Raw genomic sequence first — 20,431 nt, forward strand, 5'->3', positions numbered from 1 at the left:
CCTGCGTCAGCGAGCATCCCGCCCCCCTCTCGCTGTGAGATAACTGCAATTTCAAACCCGACAACCTCAGAGGAGGTAACACGTGCAGCGCCGTGAGGAGGTTTTCCACCAGACATTCAGCACAAACCTCCATAAGGAAGTGAGGGGTGAAGGGGGGGCAGAGGAGTTCACTGCCTTGCTCGAGGGCTCCTCAACAGGACATGTGGCCCCTGTGAGGCTGTAGTGACACCTGACTGCTGATAACGTCATGTTCTGCCGCTGTCTCCCCCGCGGCGGGGGGCTCCGGAGGAGGAAGGGATGATGCGTGGAAATCGAAAAATTAGGTCAAAGTCTGCGGGATGCGAGGAAGCTTTGCATTTGCTGCCGGCGTGCATTCAACAACGTCAGCTAAGCATGTAAATAATGCAACGGGGCATCTGACCCCATTTCCCCCAGATGGACTTGTTTACATTGGAGCAACTGTGAGCTGGCGGTTTCCATTAAAAGAGGAATGTGTGTCACCTTTTTCCCATCCTTTCCCCTCATTCTTCTCTCAGCTCAGATTCCTCTGAAAGCTGCAGCAGTGGAAACATTAAAATGCAGTGTGTGCATTAGCAGTCAGCTGTTAAAGTCGCTTCCCCTCTCTCCCTCTGCGCCTTTCCTTTCTTTCTCCATACATGGCTGAGCTCCGCGAAGCCTCCAGACTCCATGAGAAACGGGGAAAACACTGCTCGCAGGCAGCTGAAATATGACACTATGATACTCTGCAGGCTGAGAGCGAGTCTGCAGCGATGTGACATATCAATCTGAAAAAGACGAGGGCGGCGGGGGAGGCTAATGAGAAAATCAATACCAAGGCTGCATTACAGCATCTCGCCAAAGAGGCCAATATATGCGCTGGTGTTATGGAAAGAAGTTGGAATATAATGGAAATCATTCATCCCCTCCTGGCTGCAGTGTGTCATGTGAAAACGGTGTCTGCTAACAGCTGCACGCTCTGTGCACATAATCTAAGCAGCATGCAGAGCTCTGCTGAACGGGATTTTCCAAAACGACAATGAGGAAAAAACCTCTCCGACAACAGCTTCTCATTGACGAGCCCACAGATGAGTCTCTGTAGTGTTGCTGTGATAGTCCCACTGGGGGCTGCAATGTCCCCCCCCCCCGTGCTCAGCAGAGACTTTTAAGTGTACTTTATGGTGGTGTTTATCTGCTATGATGGGAAGATCTGTTGACTCACAAGGGCTTCTATTTTAATAACCCACAAATCATAAAAACATTCTCTGCTTCCAGCTTCTTCATCGAGAACATTCGCTGCATTTCTGTCTGTAAACTGATTTCTTTTTTTGGGTTTGGGGCTGCAGGCTGGACAAAACAAGACATTTGAGGACGTCACATTTGGCATTTCACTCTTTCTAGCAGCATAAATCTTAAATTCATTGTAAAAAAGAAAAAAAAATAAGCATGATGCCAGTTTTCTCTGATTCTAGCTTAAGCTGCTCTTCTCCGTTTTATATTTTTTTGGAAACTGAAAATTTCAGGTTTGCAATTTGCAAAAAGAAGTTGATCTTAAACTGAGCCTTGGACGCTTTTGATGTCAATACGATCAAGTGATTGGTTCATCAATAGTGACATTAATCACCAGCTGCAGCCCGCCGAAAACAGCTGGAGCATTCCTGTGGAGTTCTGTACTTTGTTTGGAGAATGGAAATGATTGTAAGATTAATATAATCCGTTGGGGATTGATTTTTATTATAATTCTATAAAATTCCTATGACACCTGGTGCTAAGGAGTGACTCTACGCTGTTTCTTTTCTCATATTTCTGTGAAATTGCTGGAGAAATGTAAGCACGGTGCTCAAAAACGTCATTTTCAGTGCATTTCTGATGTTTGTCATATGCCAGGATCCGTCCAAAGCACGCCAAGCCTGTTTCCACTTCAGCGCCACACCGCCAAAACACCACGTCCCCTGCATCCAAATCACAACCACATCAGCCAAAGCCGTCATGACGGCAGCGCGCGCGCGTGCGCGTGTCATTAATAAATGTGGAAAGATGGACTTGAACTTGTGGCACTTGGAGCTCAACACTTTTCCTCCTCGCAGCTCAAACTCTGAACCGGTTTGTCCTCTCTGCAGAGGCCGACCAGCAGCGACCCAAACACCCCCAGAGCGGCAGCAGCAGAGCCGGGCACAGCCGCCGAGCTCCGCGCTGAAATTCAAGTACTCACCCTCGGATAACTCCAGCTCCAGCTCGGCCAGTTTGGCCCGCACCTCCGCAGGAAGCGGCACCGGGTCCCGGTCCGCCATTCCGCCGTTAGAAACCGACTTAAATCTCTGTTTTCCGCCTCTTTCTCCCTCTTTACTCTCTCCGGGCTTCTCCTCAGACCCCAAAAATCCAAAGTCAGTCAGACTGTGTGTCTGTGTGTCGCACTCCGTGCGGGAGCAGCGCCGTTTGCCCTCCGCAAACCGGCGGCAAGCTAGCCAAAACATGGCGGCGCTGCTTCCGGTAATTTTATTCTGAAAATAAGAGCCAGGCGACGCAGTGTTTTGAGACTCACAAATCAGTACTACTACTGCAGCTTGTGTACTGTTTGTATCATAAGTGTTGTCATTTTCTCATTTCCCTTTCTCCCTACTTTTCTCTTTTTTGTCCCCCCCCCCCTTCTTTCTTTCTTTCCTTCTTCTTCTTCTTCTTCTTCTTCTTCTTCTTCTTCTTTTTGTCTTTTCATGTAGTTCCATTAACAGTAATATATGTCCACCAAATCCAGCTCGTAACCTTTTGTTGTTTTCACTGCACATTAGTCTATAGCACATCTAATATAGCTTACATATTATATATAAGCCATGCTGTGTGTTTATTTTGTAATTTCAATTGTTCCAATCTTATCCATCTTCCAAATAAAGATGAATACAAGGTGAGACATAAAGCAGAATAAACCACAAAAATGAATGAAAATGAAAATTGTTTGTTTTCATTGTTTTGCGAACAGAGATGCTGCATTTAAGACTCATCTGTAGTCTTTTTTGGGACAATTGAGGCAGCTGTGCAGACCCGAGTACTTCCTTTTTTATTACTCGCTGAACAGCTCTCGTGCTTTTATTTTGAATGTAGAATCATCCCGCTTCCCGTGCGATGCTTGTGAGTTGTGGCTGACTTCATGCACCTGGCAGGTAGAATATACTGTAGGTGACTGCACAGAATGAAAACATGTAAGTGAACACACAGACATCAGACAGTTTCCTCTCCATCGACCTCAGACAATCATGATGATTGTTGACTCTTTATTTCTTTATTTTGAGGAAAAATAAAAACGGATATTTATGAACTTTAAACAAATATCCACCAGAGGGCGCCAGACAACATCTATCGTCTCTATTAATTGTGTAATTCTGATTGTCAGCATTGTTCACAGCGAAAGATCAAACTGTCAGCTGACAATCAGGTAATCTGATGCACAAACAGACATTTTAAACATACAATTTATCCTCAGCGCACAAATCAAACCTTTCAAAACTCATGAGAACAAATCAAGTCATTAATTAAAGGTGTCCTGTGAAACGCTGATTTGGTGTTTGTTGTAATTCTGTCCTTTTCTGTCATTTCTTTATTTCCAGAATTATACATAAAGTTACACCACGGCAGCCATTTTACAGTGCAGGAAGAAAAATAGGTTTAAGTTCATCATGAATATTATATTTTAGAAATACTGTTTCCATCGTTAGGAGACGAAGATTCTGCTGTGAAAACAAACACAGTGCAGAAAAATGTGAGGAAAACATTTTCAAAGGAACTCAAAATCAAAACGAGGGAAACTCGTCGAAGGACTCAAAGGAGGACCTGGAGGCTCGGGCTGCGTCCCCTTTAACTTTCACTCATCTTACCTTCATCATCATCAAAATCATTAAAATGATCATCTTCATCACCGCCATGACCATCATCATCATCAGCAAAACATCTTTATCATCATCATCATCATCTTCATCAACAACTTCATCATCATCATCACCATTATCATCATCTTCATCATTACCATCATCTTCATCATCACAACCATCACCATCATCATAAGTATCTTCCTCATCTTCCTCATCACCACCATCCTCTTCCTCAGTGCTGATGAAGCAGCGTCCTCTGTGGACATGCTGCCATCTTGTGGCTCTTCTCTCTCATCAGGACCAACTGAGGCTGAATTGAGACGTTTGTGAGGGTCAAAGGTCATTTTAAAGATGCTTCTTTTCCTCCTGCATCGTTCAGCTTCCAGAGAAAGTGCAACTGAAGAAAACTGATATTTAGGATGTTTGCAAACAGCCACTTTTTACTCCAACAACTTGTCCTTCAGTCAAACTGGACAAAGTAACTTGTGGACACGTGTGAAGACAAACATGCAGTCATGAGACAGAGCTGCAGGGACGGACATTTAGAAGAACTGATTTGAATTGGGGAGAAAATCAGGAGCTGTTGGCAGAAATCAGAATAGAACCAGTGAGACAAACTCAGTGAGCGTCTCCAAACCCTCTGATTCTAATAAGAGTTTACCTCCTAAAAACTGAAGTGACCAGTGGTTTTAAATGAGAAATGAGCTCTGTTGTAAACACGTGTTAAACACACAGTGTCTCTCTCAAACGGCTCCTCTTCCTGAATGGATCAGAGCTTGATAAGCCCTCCCTCTTCCTCCTCCCTCTTCCTCCTCCCTCTTCCTCCTGCTCTCAAACACAGCAGCTCCACTCTGTCCACATACTTCCTGGTTCCCTCCCCTTCAGATCTACACTTTGAAGATGGGTGTAACCAACATGTGGTGAAGTGCAGGAGCTGACAGGCCTCATTCACTGCAGAGACACATGCTGTTTAGATCAGAGCTCAAACTGCTTTCACTTCTGAGAAAGTGAAACTCACACAGTCGTCGACACTGAGAGGTGAAATGGCGCAGAAAGGAGTTCAGCTGGACCAGGAAACAATTTCTTGTTCCATCTGTCTGGATCTACTGAAGGATCCGGTGACTATTCCCTGTGGACACAGCTACTGCATGAAGTGTATTAAAAGCTTCTGGGATGAAGAGGATGAGAGGAAAATCCACAGCTGCCCTCAGTGTAGGATGACCTTCACACCGAGGCCTGTCCTGGTGAAAAGCACCATGTTAGCAGCTTTAGTGGAGGAGCTGAAGAAGACTGGACTCCAAGCTGCTCCTGCTGATCACTGCTATGCTGGACCTGAAGATGTGGCCTGTGATGTCTGCACTGGGAGGAAACTGAAAGCCCTCAAGTCCTGTCTGGCCTGTGTGGCCTCTTACTGTGAGAAACACCTCCAGCCTCATTATGACGCAGCTCCATTAAAGAAACACAAGCTGGTGGAGCCCTCCAAGAAGCTCCAGGAGAACATCTGCTCTCGTCACGATGAGGTGATGAAGATGTTCTGCCGCACTGATCAGCAGTGTATCTGTTATCTCTGCCCTGTGGATGAACACAAAGGCCACGACACAGTCTCAGCTGCAGCAGAAAGGACTGAGAGGCAGAGAGAGCTGGAGGTGAGTCGACAAGACATCCAGCAGAGAATCCAGGACAGACAGAAAGACGTGAAGGTGCTTCAGCAGGAGGTGGAGGCTATCAATCGCTCTGCTGATAAAGCAGTGGAGGACAGCCAGAAGATCTTCAGCCAGCTGATCCGTCTCATGGAGAACAGAAGCTCTGATGTGAAGCGGCAGGTCAGATCCCAGCAGGAAGCTGAAGTGAGTCGAGTCAAAGAGCTTGAGGAGAAGCTGGAGCAGGAGATCACTGAGCTGAAGAGGAAAGATGCTGAGCTGAAGCAGCTCTCACACACAGAGGATCACACCCAGTTTCTACACAACTACCCCTCACTGTCACCACTCAGTGGACCTACAGACTCGTCCAGCATCAATATCCGTCCTCTGAGGTACTTTGAGGACATGACAGCTGCTGTGTCAGCAGTCAGAGACAAACTACAGGACGTTCTGAGGGACAAATGGACAAACGTCTCACTGACAGTGACTGAAGTGGATGTTTTACTGTCAGCACCAGAGCCCAAGACCAGAGCTGGATTCTTAAAATATTCACGTGAAATCACACTGGATCCAAACACAGCAAACACACATCTGTTATTATCTGAGGGGAACAGAAAAGCAACAGTAATGAGTGAACAACAGTCTTATTCTGATCATCCAGACAGATTCACTTTTTGGTTGCAGGTCCTGAGTAGAGAGAGTCTGACTGGACGTTGTTACTGGGAGGTGGAGAGGAGAGGGACAGGAGTTTGTGTAGCAGTCGCATACAAGAATATCAGCAGAGCAGGGAGGACGAATGAATCTGTATTTGGACAAAATGACAAATCTTGGGCGTTATATTGTAACAACAACAGTTATAAGTTTTGGTACAACAATGGGAAAACTCCCGTCTCAGGTCCTCAGTCCTCCAGAGTCGGAGTGTACCTGGATCACAGTGCAGGTATTCTGTCCTTCTACAGCGTCTCTGAAACCATGACTCTCCTCCACAGAGTCCAGACCACGTTCACTCAGCCTCTCTATGCTGGACTTTGGTTTCAGTGTTATGGAGACTCTGCTGAGTTCTGTAAACTCCAACAGTCAGAAGTCGTTTAAGGGTCAGCGGGCTAAACTCTGTGTTTTCATTCTCAAACTTATTTTGTCTTCATGTTTGTTGCTGAGAGCTGATTGTTGTGGCATTTCTTCACTGCACAGAGATCAGCTGTCATTCAAACAGTATGGGCGGGACTTTGAGCTCTTCTCATTGGTTGTTCTGTCAGTGTTTGAGTGTCTTCAGGTGGAGCTCCTTCCTGTGTCTGTTCAGCCATGGAGGCCATCACTGCTCAGGATGATTGTTGTTGACCTGAACTGACTTTTCTCTGCATGAAAACAGAAACTTCTCTGTGCTCCACATGTTTGCTGAATATTTGCTTTGATTTGTTTGGATGTTGTTGTTTCTCCTCCACTGCACGAGTCTTCAGAGAGAAAGCAGCAGACCGTCCTCCATCGGAGACATTTTGTCCTCAGCACTTTGTACATTTGATCAGAAATCTATGATCACATTGACGTTTATTTGTTTGTCAAGTCGACGCACAAACGAGGCTCGACGAGCTTCAATGAAACTGTAATTATCTTGATGGTAATCAATGAGGAGGTCAATCATTATTTTCTTTGACAGCTGAGATTCAAACTGATTGATTGTGTGTTTGATCAAATGTGTGCATGAAATCAGTGAACAGACTTTACTGATGGGACGTGTGAACAAAGTGAAGGTTTCCATCAGGAATAAACAAAGTGAACAAAGTGTTTTCTTCTCGTCTTCATTCATCACACAAAGCTGATGGAGAACGTGTGAAACTGATATGAGAGTTTAACTGAGGCAGATTTCCTGCTGAAACACCTCAGAGCTCAGCGTTCATGTCTCCAGCATGTCCGTCCGTCTCTGACCTTTCACCTGTCCTCACTGAAGCAGCTTCGTCACACAGAAACCAGCAGAGTTTTCATCACTTGTTGCTTTTGACGACCAACATTTTGTTTGTGCACAAAGTCAATAAAGAGGATTTATTACACAGAGCTGAAAACAGTGAAGAGACGGTCGGAATGAGTTTGGTCAAGTTTGGGTGTGAAGGTTTGTTGAGTCCTGACGCACACGAGACAACAGATGTTGTGTCGTTGTGGACTTGAGCTCGTTTCCTTTCTGGTCTTGAGCTTGATGAAGATGAAGCTTCGGGATGAAGCTGTCGTGCAGCTTCGGGGTTTGGCTCCGTCACCTCGCAGCCAGACCATCCTGGACTGTAAGTCTGAATCCATCTGTCCGTCCACAAAGAGGCCTGCTGTGATGAAGAGGGCTTCTGGTCTCTCCTCAGCCGGCAGCTGCCGTTGATTTACTGCACCGTCACAGGTGACGTTACTCCACCTGTTCCAGCTCAGAGGCGTCGAGCGTCAGAGACAAAGTGACATTTCTGACGTTGTGTCCTGTCAATCAGCTTGGACCTGTTTCACACACAGTGTGCTGCGTTACTGCAGCTTCACTTTCTACGCTGAGGACAAAGAAACGCTGTGGGTCGTCGCTCCACGTCTTCATCAGACACTGAGGCGGCTCCTTCACCAGAAGACTCGTTTCAGTGTCAAGTCTGAGCGGCTGGAAGAGCTGCTTCTCTGACAGGAAGTGAAGCTGCAGGAGGAAAACTGAGTCCACTCGTCTCGTGTGTGTCTCACTGGAACTGAATGTGTTGAGTCTCATGAGGCCGGATCCTCAAAACTTCCTGGATTTTCATTTAAAAACGGAGAAAATGAACTTTATTCACACCTCAGAAACAGTCTCTTGGTGTGTGTGTGGGTCCATCAGCATGAAGTCACAAAAACATTTCGATTTGATCAGTTTATTGATTGAACTCTTTGTGCTGAATCTCACTTTTTTTCTCTCTCAGCTTCATTTTTTTCAGTGTTTGAACATAAAATCAGTTTTGAGGCAGATCATCATTTCTGTCTTCAGTCGTCGCTCCAGTGAAACTTGTGTTCACGTGTTTGTTCACTTTGAACAAATGGCCACTAGATGTCGCCAGAAGTGAAGTTATTTGTTGCTGAACTCGATGAGCTTCTGTTTCCATCTTCAAACTTTCATTTCAAACGTGTGTCATGGCTTCATGTGACAGACGTAAACTGTGCAAATGTTCTCAGCAGGCGGCGCCGAAGACCCCGCTGAGCTGTGGGGATTTCTGGGGAAGTCTCATTTCATCGAGCTCGTCAAGCTTGAAGCGTCTCTGCGACTGTGTCAGGTGTCCGCGTCCACGCGAGTCACGTGTCTCCAGAATATTGTGTCCAGTGGGAAGACAGACAGGACGTGGCCCTCAGCTCAATCAATCAATCAGACTTTACTCATATAACACTTTTCATCCACAGCAAAGTAACACAAAGAACTTCACATGATAAAAACACACACAAAACAACCAATGACCCCCCCTTAGACCCCCAGCAGCAGGTTAACAGCAGCTGAGTCTGAGCTTCATGTCAGCGCTGTGTTAAACACTCTGAGGGTCACAGGTGTGAACAGCAGCTTTCTGTGTTTTCATGTGGACGCGACGCTCTGAAGCTGGTCCTGACGGTCAGCTGCAGCTCACTGTGACTGAATGGAAGGCAGCGCATCAAGCAGTCAGTGTCTGCTTCTGTCTAACTGTCTGACTTTCTTTGCTGTAAATCAAGTATCAAACTATTTGAAACACGGTCTCGTGTGTGACTGTCGCCGCAGTTTCTCAGGGGAGTAAAAAGCAAAGCATTCTGGGTCGTTGCTCCACATTAACATTCCACCCAGAGGGAGCTCAGTCCATGAAGACGTTTCAGTTTAAAGTCTGAGCAGGTGTACTGTCACATCATCATCTTCATCATTATCATCATCATCATTTTAATCATCATCATCTTAATCATCGTCATCATCATTATCCCCTCCACCATCATCACCATCATTCCCATCTGAATCATCATCATCGCCGCCATCATCATCATCACCTTCAACTTCATCATTTCCATCATCAAAAACATCACCATGACATGATCATCTTCATCATTACCATCATCGTCATCATCACAACCATCACCATCATCATAAGTATCTTCCTCATCTTCCTCATCACCACCATCCTCTTCCTCAGTGCTGATGAAGCAGCGTCCTCTGTGGACATGCTGCCATCTTGTGGCTCTTCTCTTTCATCAGGACCAACTGAGGCTGAATTGAGACGTTTGTGAGGGTCAAAGGTCATTTTAAAGATGCTTCTTTTCCTCCTGCATCGTTCAGCTTCCGGACAAAGTGCAACTGAAGAAAACTGATATTTAGGATGTTTGCAAACAGCCACTTTTTACTCCAACAACTTGTCCTTCAGTCAAACTGGACAAAGTAACTTGTGGACACGTGTGAAGACAAACACAAGCAGTCATGAGACAGAGCTGCAGGGACAGACATTTAGAAGACCTGATTTGATTTGGGGAGAAAATCAGGAGCTGTTGGCAGAAATCAGAATAGAGTAAGTGAGACAAACTCAGTGAGCGTCTCCAAACCCTCTGATTCTAATAAGAGTTTACCTCCTAAAAACTGAAGTGACCAGTGGTTTTAAATGAGAAATGATCTGTTGTAAACACGTGTTAAACACACAGTATCTCTCTCAAACGGCTCCTCTTCCTGAATGGATCAGAGCTTGATAAGCCCTCCCTCTTCCTCCTCCCTCTTCCTCCTCCTTCTTCCTCCTGCTCTCAAACACAGCAGCTCCACTCTGTCCACATACTTCCTGGTTCCCTCCCCTTCAGATCTACACTTTGAAGATGGGTGTAACCAACATGTGGTGAAGTGCAGGAGCTGACAGGCCTCATTCACTGCAGAGACACACGCTGTTTAGATCAGAGCTCAAACTGCTTTCACTTCTGACAAAGTGAAACTCACACAGTCGTTGACTCTGAGAGGTGAAATGGCGCAGAAAGGAGTTCAGCTGGACCGGGAAACAATTTCTTGTTCCATCTGTCTGGATCTACTGAAGGATCCGGTGACTATTCCCTGTGGACACAGCTACTGCATGAAGTGTATTAAAAGCTTCTGGGATGAAGAGGATGAGAGGAAAATCCACAGCTGCCCTCAGTGTAGGCAGACCTTCACACCGAGGCCTGTCCTGGTGAAGAACACCATGTTAGCAGCTTTAGTGGAGGAGCTGAAGAAGACTGGACTCCAAGCTGCTCCTGCTGATCACTGCTATGCTGGACCTGAAGATGTGGCCTGTGATTTCTGCACTGGGAGGAAACTGAAAGCCCTCAAGTCCTGTCTGGTCTGTCTGATCTCTTATTGTGAGAAACACCTCCAGCCTCATTATGAGTCGCCTGCCTTTGAAAAACACAAGCTGGTGGAGCCCTCCAAGAAGCTCCAGGAGAACATCTGCTCTCGTCACGATGAGGTGATGAAGATGTTCTGCCGCACTGATCAGCAGTGTATCTGTTATCTCTGCCCTGTGGATGAACATAAAGGCCACGACACAGTCTCAGCTGCAGCAGAAAGGACTGAGAGGCAGAGAGAGCTGGAGGTGAGTCGACAAGACATCCAGCAGAGAATCCAGGACAGACAGAAAGACGTGAAGGTGCTTCAGCAGGAGGTGGAGGCTATCAATCGCTCTGCTGATAAAGCAGTGGAGGACAGCCAGAAGATCTTCAGCCAGCTGATCCGTCTCATGGAGAACAGAAGCTCTGATGTGAAGCGGCAGGTCAGATCCCAGCAGGAAGCTGAAGTGAGTCGAGTCAAAGAGCTTGAGGAGAAGCTGGAGCAGGAGATCACTGAGCTGAAGAGGAAAGATGCTGAGCTGAAGCAGCTCTCACACACAGAGGATCACAACCAGTTTCTACACAACTACCCCTCACTGTCACCACTCAGTGGACCTACAGACTCGTCCAGCATCAATATCCGTCCTCTGAGGTACTTTGAGGACGTGACAGCTGCTGTGTCAGCAGTCAGAGACAAACTACAGGACGTTCTGAGGGACAAATGGACAAACGTCTCACTGACAGTGACTGAAGTGGATGTTTTACTGTCAGCTTCACGACCAGAGCCCAAGACCAGAGCTGAATTCTTAAAATATTCACGTGAAATCACACTGGATCCAAACACAGCAAACACATATCTGTTATTATCTGAGGGGAACAGAAAAGCAACATACATGAGTGAACGACAGTCTTATTCTGATCATCCAGACAGATTCACTGCTTGGTCTCAGGTCCTGAGTAGAGAGAGTCTGACTGGACGTTGTTACTGGGAGGTGGAGAGGAGAGGGACAGTTTATGTAGCAGTCGCATACAAGAATATCAGCAGAGCAGGGAGCTGGAATGAATCTGGATTTGGACAGAATGACAAATCTTGGGCGTTAGATTGGAACAACAACAGTTATAAGTTTTGGTACAACAAAGTGCAAACTCCCGTCTCAGGTCCTCAGTCCTCCAGAGTCGGAGTGTACCTGGATCACAGTGCAGGTATTCTGTCCTTCTACAGCGTCTCTGAAACCATGACTCTCCTCCACAGAGTCCAGACCACGTTCACTCAGCCTCTCTCTGCTGGACTTCTTCTTTGGTGGTCTTATGGAGACTCTGCTGAGTTCTGTAAACTCCAACAGTCAGAAGTCGTTTAAGGGTCAGCGGGTTAAACTCTGTGTTTTCATTCTCAAACTTATTTTGTCTTCATGTTTGTTGCTGAGAGCTGATTGTTGTGGCATTTCTTCACTGCGCAGAGATCAGCTGTCAATCAAACAGTGTGGGCGGGACTTTGGGCTCTTCTCATTGGTTGTTCTGTAAGTGTTTGAGTGTCTTCAGGTGGAGCTCCTTCCTGTGTCTGTTCAGCCATGGAGGCCATCACTGCTCAGGATGATTGTTGTTGACCTGAACTGACTTTTCTCTGCATGAAAACAGAAACTTCTCTGTGCTCCACATGTTTGCTGAATATTTGCATTGATTTGTTTGGATGTTGTTGTTTCTCCTCCACTGCACGAGTCTTCAGAGAGAAAGCAGCAGACCGTCCTCCATCGGAGACATTTTGTCCTCAGCACTTTGTACATTTGATCAGAAATCTATGATCACATTGACGTTTATTTGTTTGTCAAGTCGACGCACAAACGAGGCTCGACGAGCTTCAATGAAACTGTAATTATCTTGATGGTAATCGATGAGGAGATCAATCATTATTTTCTTTGACAGCTGAGATTCAAACTGATTGATTGTGTGTCTGATCGAATGTGTGCATGAAATCAGCGAACAGACTTTACTGATGGGACGTGTGAACAAAGTGAAGGTTTCCATCAGGAATAAACAAAGTGAACAAAGTGTTTTCTTCTCGTCTTCATTCATCACACAAAGCTGATGGAGAACGTGTGAAACTGATATGAGAGTTTAACTGAGGCAGATTTCCTGCTGAAACACCTCAGAGCTCAGCGTTCATGTCTCCAGCATGTCCGTCCGTCTCTGACCTTTCACCTGTCCTCACTGAAGCAGCTTCGTCACACAGAAACCAGCAGAGTTTTCATCACTTGTTGCTTTTGACGACCAACATTTTGTTTGTGCACAAAGTCAATAAAGAGGATTTATTACACAGAGCTGAAAACACTGAAGAGACGGTCGGAATGAGTTTGCTCAAGTTCGGGTGTGAAGGTTTGTTGAGTCCTGACGCACACGAGACAACAGATGTTGTGTCGTTGTGGACTTGAGCTCGTTTCCTTTCTGGTCTTGATCTGATGAAGATGAAGCCTCGGGATGAAGCTGTCGCGCAGCTTCAGGGTTTGGCTCCGTCACCTCGCAGCCAGACCGTCCTGGACTGTAAGTCTGAATCCAGACTTGAGTCAAACTTGACCTGATTCACGTTGTCCAGGCGCTAATCTGTCCGTCCACAAAGAGGCCTGCTGTGATGAAGAGGGCTTCTGGTTTCTCCTCAGCCGGCAGCTGCCGTTGATTTACTGCACCGTCACAGGTGACGTTACTCCACCTGTTCCAGCTCAGAGGCGTCGAGCGTCAGAGACAAAGTGACATTTCTGACGTTGTGTCCTGTCAATCAGCTTGGACCTGTTTCACACACAGTGTGCTGTGTTACTGCAGCTTCACTTTCTACGCTGAGGACAAAGAAACGCTGTGGGTCGTCGCTCCACGTCTTCATCAGACACTGAGGCGGCTCCTTCACCAGAAGACTCGTTTCAGTGTCAAGTCTGAGCGGCTGGAAGAGCTGCTTCTCTGACAGGAAGTGAAGCTGCAGGAGGAAAACTGAGTCCACTCGTCTCGTGTGTTTCTCACTGGAACTGAATGTGTTGAGTCTCATGAGGCCGGATCCTCAAAACTTCCTGGATTTTCATTTAAAAACAGAGAAAATTAACTTTGTTCACACCTCAGAAACAGTCTCTTGGTGTGTGTGTGTGGGTCCATCAGCATGAAGTCACAAAAACATTTCGATTTGATCAGTTTATTGATTGAACTCTTTGTGCTGAATCTCACTTTTTTTCTCTCTCAGCTTCATTTTTTTCAGTGTTTGAACATAAAATCAGTTTTGAGGCAGATCATCATTTCTGTCTTCAGTCGTCGCTCCAGTGAAACTTGTTGTTCACGTGTTTGTTCACTTTGAACAAATGGCCACTAGATGTCGTCAGAAGTGAAGTTATTTGTTGCTGAATTTGATGAGCTTCTGTTTCCATCTTTAAACCTTCATTTCAAACATGTGTCATGGCTTCATGTGACAGAAGAAAACTGTGCAAATGTTCTCAGCAGGCGGCGCCGAAGACCCCGCTGAGCTGTGGGGATTTCTGGGGAAGTCTCATTTCATCAAGCTCGTCAAGCTTGAAGCATCTCTGCGACTGTGTCAGGTGTCTGCGTCCACGCGAGTCATGTGTCTCCAGAATATTGTGCCAGTGGGAAGACAGACAGGACATGGCCCTCAGCTCAATCAATCAATCAGACTGTACTCATATAACACTTTTCATCCACAGCAAAGAGCTTCACATGATAAAAACACACACAAAACAACCAATGACCCCCCCCCCCCCCAGACCCCCAGCAGCAGGTTAGCAGCAGCTGAGTCTGAGCTTCATGTCAGCGCTGTGTTAAACACTCTGAGGGTCACAGGTGTGAACAGCAGCTTTCTGTGTTTTCATGTGGACACGACGCTCTGAAGCTGGTCCTGACAGTCTGCTGCAGCTCACTGTGACTGAATGGAAGGCAGCGCATCAAGCAGTCAGTGTCTGCTTCTGTCTGACTGTCTGACTTTCTTTGCTGTAAATCAAGTATCAAACTATTTGAAACAGGGTCTCGTGTGTGACTGTCGCCGCAGTTTCTCAGGGGAGTAAAAAGCAAAGCATTCTGGGTCGTTGCTCCACATTAACATTCCACCCAGAGGGAGCTCAGTCCATGAAGACGTTTCAGTTTAAAGTCTGAGCAGGTGTACTGTCACATCATCATCTTCATCATTATCATCATCATCATCATCATCTTAATCATCGTCATCATCATTATCCCCACCACCATCATCACCATCATTCCCATCTGAATCATCATCATCGCCATCATCATCATCACCTTCAACTTCATCATCACCATCATCATCTTCATCATCACATCATCATCTTCTTCTTCATCGCCATCATCAAAAACATCACCATGACATGATCATCTTCATCATTACCATCATCATCATCATCATGATCACCATCACATCATCTTCCTCATCACCACCATCACCATCACCATCACCATCACATCATCTTCCTCATCACCACCATCCTCTTCCTCAGTGCTGATGAAGCAGCGTCCTCTGTGGACATGCTGCCATCTTGTGGCTCTTCTCTCTCATCAGGACCAACTGAGGCTGAATTGAGACGTTTGTGAGGGTCAAAGGTCATTTTAAAGATGCTTCTTTTCCTCCTGCATCGTTCAGCTTCCAGACAAAGTGCAACTGAAGAAAACTGATATTTAGGATGTTTGCAAACAGCCACTTTTTACTCCAACAACTTGTCCTTCAGTCAAACTGGACAAAGTAAATTGTGGACACGTGTGAAGACAAACACAAGCAGTCATGAGACAGAGCTGCAGGGACGGACATTTAGAAGACCTGATTTGATTTGGGGAGAAAATCAGGAGCTGTTGGCAGAAATCAGAATAGAGTAAGTGAGACAAACTCAGTGAGTGTCTCCAAACCCTCTGATTCTAATAAGAGTTTACCTCCTAAAAACTGAAGTGACCAGTGGTTTTAAATGAGAAATGATCTGTTGTAAACATGTGTTAAACACACAGTATCTCTCTCAAACGGCTCCTCTTCCTGAATGGATCAGAGCTTGATAAGCCCTCCCTCTTCCTCCTCCCTCTTCCTCCTCCCTCTTCCTCCTGCTCTCAAACACAGCAGCTCCACTCTGTCCACATACTTCCTGGTTCCCTCCCCTTCAGATCTACACTTTGAAGATGGGTGTAACCAACATGTGGTGAAGTGCAGGAGCTGACAGGCCTCATTCACTGCAGAGACACATGCTGTTTAGATCAGAGCTCAAACTGCTTTCACTTCTGAGAAAGTGAAACTCACACAGTCGTTGACACTGAGAGGTGAAATGGCGCAGAAAGGAGTTCAGCTGGACCGGGAAACCTTCTCTTGTTCCATCTGTCTGGATCTACTGAAGGATCCGGTGGCTATTCCCTGTGGACACAGCTACTGCATGAAGTGTATTAAAACCTTCTGGGATGAAGAGGATGAGAGGAAAATCCACAGCTGCCCTCAGTGTAGGCAGACCTTCACACCGAGGCCTGTCCTGGTGAAGAACACCATGTTAGCAGCTTTAGTGGAGGAACTGAAGAAGACTGGACTCCAAGCTGCTCCTGCTGATCACTGCTATGCTGGACCTGAAGATGTGGCCTGTGATGTCTGCACTGGGAGGAAACTGAAAGCCCTCAAGTCCTGTCTGGTCTGTGTGGCCTCTTACTGTGAGAAACACCTCCAGCCTCATTATGACGCAGCTCCATTAAAGAAACACAAGCTGGTGGAGCCCTCCAAGAAGCTCCAGGAGAACATCTGCTCTCGTCACGATGAGGTGATGAAGATGTTCTGCCGCACTGATCAGCAGTGTATCTGTTATCTCTGCCCTGTGGATGAACATAAAGGCCACGACACAGTCTCAGCTGCAGCAGAAAGGACTGAGAGGCAGAGAGAGCTGGAGGTGAGTCGACAAGACATCCAGCAGAGAATCCAGGACAGACAGAAAGACGTGAAGGTGCTTCAGCAGGAGGTGGAGGCTATCAATCGCTCTGCTGATAAAGCAGTGGAGGACAGCCAGAAGATCTTCAGCCAGCTGATCCGTCTCATGGAGAACAGAAGCTCTGATGTGAAGCGGCAGGTCAGATCCCAGCAGGAAGCTGAAGTGAGTCGAGTCAAAGAGCTTGAGGAGAAGCTGGAGCAGGAGATCACTGAGCTGAAGAGGAAAGATGCTGAGCTGAAGCAGCTCTCACACACAGAGGATCACACCCAGTTTCTACACAACTACCCCTCACTGTCACCACTCAGTGGACCTACAGACTCGTCCAGCATCAATATCCGTCCTCTGAGGTACTTTGAGGACGTGACAGCTGCTGTGTCAGCAGTCAGAGACAAACTACAGGACGTTCTGAGGGTCAAATGGACAAACGTCTTACTGACAGTGACTGAAGTGGATGTTTTACTGTCAGCACCAGAGCCCAAGACCAGAGCTGGATTCTTAAAATATTCATGTGAAATCACACTGGATCCAAACACAACAAACACAAGGCTGTTATTATCTGAGGGGAACAGAAAAGCAACATTAATGAGTGAACGACAGTCTTATTCTGATCATCCAGACAGATTCACTGATTGGTTTCAGGTCCTGAGTAGAGAGAGTCTGACTGGACGTTGTTACTGGGAGGTGGAGTGGAGAGGGAGAGGAGTTTGTGTAGCAGTCGCATACAAGAATATCAGCAGAGCAGGGAGGATGAATGAATGTAAATTTGGACAAAATGACAAATCTTGGGTGTTAGATTGTAACAATAACAGTTCTAACTTTTGGTGCAACAAAGTGCAAACTCCCGTCTCAGGTCCTCAGTCCTCCAGAGTTGGAGTGTACCTGGATCACAGTGCAGGTATTCTGTCCTTCTACAGCGTCTCTGAAACCATGACTCTCCTCCACAGAGTCCAGACCACGTTCACTCAGCCTCTCTGTACTGGACTTTGGTTGTGGTATTCTTGTGGCGACTCTGCTGAGTTCTGTAAACTCCAACAGTCAGAAGTCGTTTAAGGGTCAGCGGGTTAAACTCTGTGTTTTCATTCTCAAACTTATTTTGTTTTCATGTTTGTTGCTGAGAGCTGATTGTTGTGGTATTTCTTCACTGCGCAGAGATCAGCTGTCAATCAAACAGTGTGGGCGGGACTTTGAGCTCTTCTCATTGGTTGTTCTGTCAGTGTTTGAGTGTCTTCAGGTGGAGCTCCTTCCTGTGTCTGTTCAGCCATGGAGGCCATCACTGCTCAGGATGATTGTTGTTGACCTGAACTGACTTTTCTCTGCATGAAAACACTTTTTGATTGTCTGACATCATCACTGCTGTTAAACATCTAGATGTCAAAAGGAATGATCCTTTTAAGGAAACCAGCTGAATGTATTCATTTTCCTGGTTGATGGCTCGTTAAGCAGTAATGTTTATTGTAGGCCCTCCTCCAGTTTAATCAAACAAGTGTTTAAAATCTTTTAACAGTGTTCTAATGTATTTTCTACTAATTCTAGTTTGTTCTCCCAGTAGTTTGTTCTCATATTGATGCTTTTGAGTGAAGAGTTGTGGTGATGCTGATCAATAAAACAAATCCTTTACTGATATGATGAGAAATGGACATAAAGTGTGATTCCTCTTGGTTACAAACAGACAATACTCACAAACATGTTCCCATCAGGATTAATTGTAGGCACCTCAGTGACCCTCTGACCTTTCAGTGCCGTCATTCGGTCAAAACTTCAGTCTGTCAGATATTTCACGTCATAACCAAACAGCTGCAGAATTAATGCTCTGCCAGCTCTTTGTGTTTTGTTTTAATTAGCAAATGCTAGCACGCCAACACGCTTTGAAGCTTTGGCAATGTGCTCTTTACTGCAGTAGCGCGCGTGGTTTGTCCCAGCGGTTGCCGTATCTAGCAGTCCAAGATGGCGGCACCTGCGCTACTAAAAATCACTGCCATGTTTCTGCGTAAATGACGTCACAGGCGGCAAGTCATACGCTAAAATTATCTTTTGAGTTTCCGAGTTGTTGTTTACTCTCAGGAACTCATTTTTCAGACACATGAATGCGCCGTCAATAAACAGCATCGTGAATAACTAATGACTGAAACATCACACTTTGCGTCTGTTCAGTTGCGCATGCGCAGCAGTGATCGTGCAGCAGGCGCGGATCGGGTCCTGACGCGCGTGTTCTCTGTGCACGAGCAGGACGATTCCAAAGCTTTTCCTGTTGTTCGTTTCCGGTCCTGTGAACTCTTAACTCAATTTTAACCTTAAACCCTTGAAAAACGTGACAAGAGCAAAGAGGAAGGAGATTAAGAAGGAACGTGAAGCTCTGAGAACATTTTCTATTCTATCTATTGTGATTCAGTTTAGTTTTACTGCGCATTAATTTCGATCATGTCTAAATTAAGCTCTACAATCAGTTAATAACATTAAAAAATATGAAAATTTAGACGAACATGTAGGCAGGTGGAGGAATCGATATGAGAAAGTCATCAGACAGGTGTGACAGTGTCAGAACCGCCACTCTTTTATGTGATTAATGCTTCACTGGCGCCCCCTAGTGGCGAGATGGAGAGAGGAACGTGAGCGCATTGTGTGCTTAAAGCAGTGCGTCTCAATTCCGGTCCTCGGGCCCCCCTGCCCTGCATGTTTTAGATATTTCCTGCTCCAATGCAAGTGAGTGGCTCGTTATCAAGTCACTGCAGAGCTTGATGACGAGCCGATCATTTGAATCAGGTGTGGTGTAGGAGGGAAACATCTAAAACATGCAGGGCAGGGGGGCCTGAGGACCGGAATTGAGAAACACTGGCTTAAAGTCAGATTTTTTGGGAACTGAAAGAGAAATTATACAGCAGCCACAGAGCTGCAGGTGCACTGAATATCCCAGCTGAATTTTTTTTTGTTGTTGCTTGACACTAAACTAAAGGCAGAAGTCCGGGATCTTCACCGCCATCATCATTTATCATTTTCTTCTCTCCTGGGAGTCAGGATGGACAGTTTCCCCTGCGAAGGGCGGTGGTAGTCGTCATGTTCTATACAATAACAGGAAAGAGGTTCCAGCTGTGGGTGCAGTTTCGTTCACGCTGATGAGGTGTGTCAAATCAGAGATGCCTGTCGCTAACAGGAAGTGCAGTTCTGTCAAGGAAGGAACACGTGTAAGGTGATTGTTCTAACTGAAAGGAGAAAACACAGGAGAAATGAAAGAATACAGTACATTTCAAACACAATGGAAGTGTCGTTGGTGTGAGTTATTACAGGAAGGATTAAGTGACGTCACTGTGCTTCATCGTACACTAGTCTCCTCTTCGAACTGCACATATTGAGATTCACCTGCACCTTGGCGGTCACCCAACATACACAGAAAACTGCTCATATAAAGGCCAAAAAATACAGACAGTGGCTCCTCAACAGTGCCTAAATCTTTATTTTTCAGTAAGCTACATTTTTTCTCCAAATTAGACAATTTTACATCATGACACAGAGTAACTTAAATTACCGATAGCTGACATGTACGCTTGATTCCAGTCTCGATGGAAGAATAGACCCAAAAACAAACAAACAAAAAAATGCTAAAAAAGAAGCCCTCTTGAACGCAACCTCCATTCTACATCTGTTAAAGGTGTCGTTATGCAAAATTATCTGTCCAAACCCCAACAGGATGGAGTCATCGATTGTCCACAGCTGTTAGCGTAGCATGGTGAGT

The 20,431-nt window shown here is 45.9% G+C and overlaps 4 protein-coding genes across 8 annotated transcripts in view; 3 read left to right on the forward strand and 1 right to left on the reverse strand.

The window, feature by feature from the left end:
* LOC143329534 (disco-interacting protein 2 homolog C) overlaps positions 1 to 2,433 on the reverse strand; it is a 152,917-nt gene extending 150,484 nt beyond the window's left edge. For all 5 annotated transcript variants that reach the window (XM_076745498.1, XM_076745495.1, XM_076745497.1 and 2 more), the window contains exon 1: positions 2,210 to 2,433. In XM_076745498.1, coding sequence (XP_076601613.1) covers positions 2,210 to 2,288 — 79 coding nt within the window. In that variant the 5' untranslated portion in view covers positions 2,289 to 2,433. The remainder of the gene's footprint in view (positions 1 to 2,209) is intronic.
* A 2,452-nt stretch (positions 2,434 to 4,885) lies between these two features.
* LOC143329465 (tripartite motif-containing protein 16-like) lies at positions 4,886 to 7,148 on the forward strand. Its single transcript, XM_076745365.1, has one exon. The coding sequence runs from the start codon at positions 4,901 to 4,903 to the stop codon at positions 6,587 to 6,589; it is 1,689 nt and encodes a 562-aa protein (XP_076601480.1). The 5' UTR covers positions 4,886 to 4,900; the 3' UTR covers positions 6,590 to 7,148.
* A 3,265-nt stretch (positions 7,149 to 10,413) lies between these two features.
* On the forward strand, positions 10,414 to 12,841 carry LOC143329433 (tripartite motif-containing protein 16-like). The gene has a single exon (XM_076745309.1). The coding sequence runs from the start codon at positions 10,429 to 10,431 to the stop codon at positions 12,121 to 12,123; it is 1,695 nt and encodes a 564-aa protein (XP_076601424.1). The 5' UTR covers positions 10,414 to 10,428; the 3' UTR covers positions 12,124 to 12,841.
* Positions 12,842 to 15,941: 3,100 nt separating this feature from the next.
* On the forward strand, positions 15,942 to 17,879 carry LOC143329814 (tripartite motif-containing protein 16-like). Its single transcript, XM_076745911.1, has one exon. It carries the CDS (start codon positions 16,063 to 16,065, stop codon positions 17,752 to 17,754), a length of 1,692 nt encoding a protein of 563 aa, XP_076602026.1. The 5' UTR covers positions 15,942 to 16,062; the 3' UTR covers positions 17,755 to 17,879.
* The last annotated feature ends 2,552 nt before the right edge of the window (positions 17,880 to 20,431 follow it).

This window comes from Chaetodon auriga, chromosome 12 (assembly GCF_051107435.1).
Source record: "Chaetodon auriga isolate fChaAug3 chromosome 12, fChaAug3.hap1, whole genome shotgun sequence".
In the NCBI taxonomy this organism is placed as follows: domain Eukaryota; kingdom Metazoa; phylum Chordata; class Actinopteri; order Chaetodontiformes; family Chaetodontidae; genus Chaetodon; species Chaetodon auriga.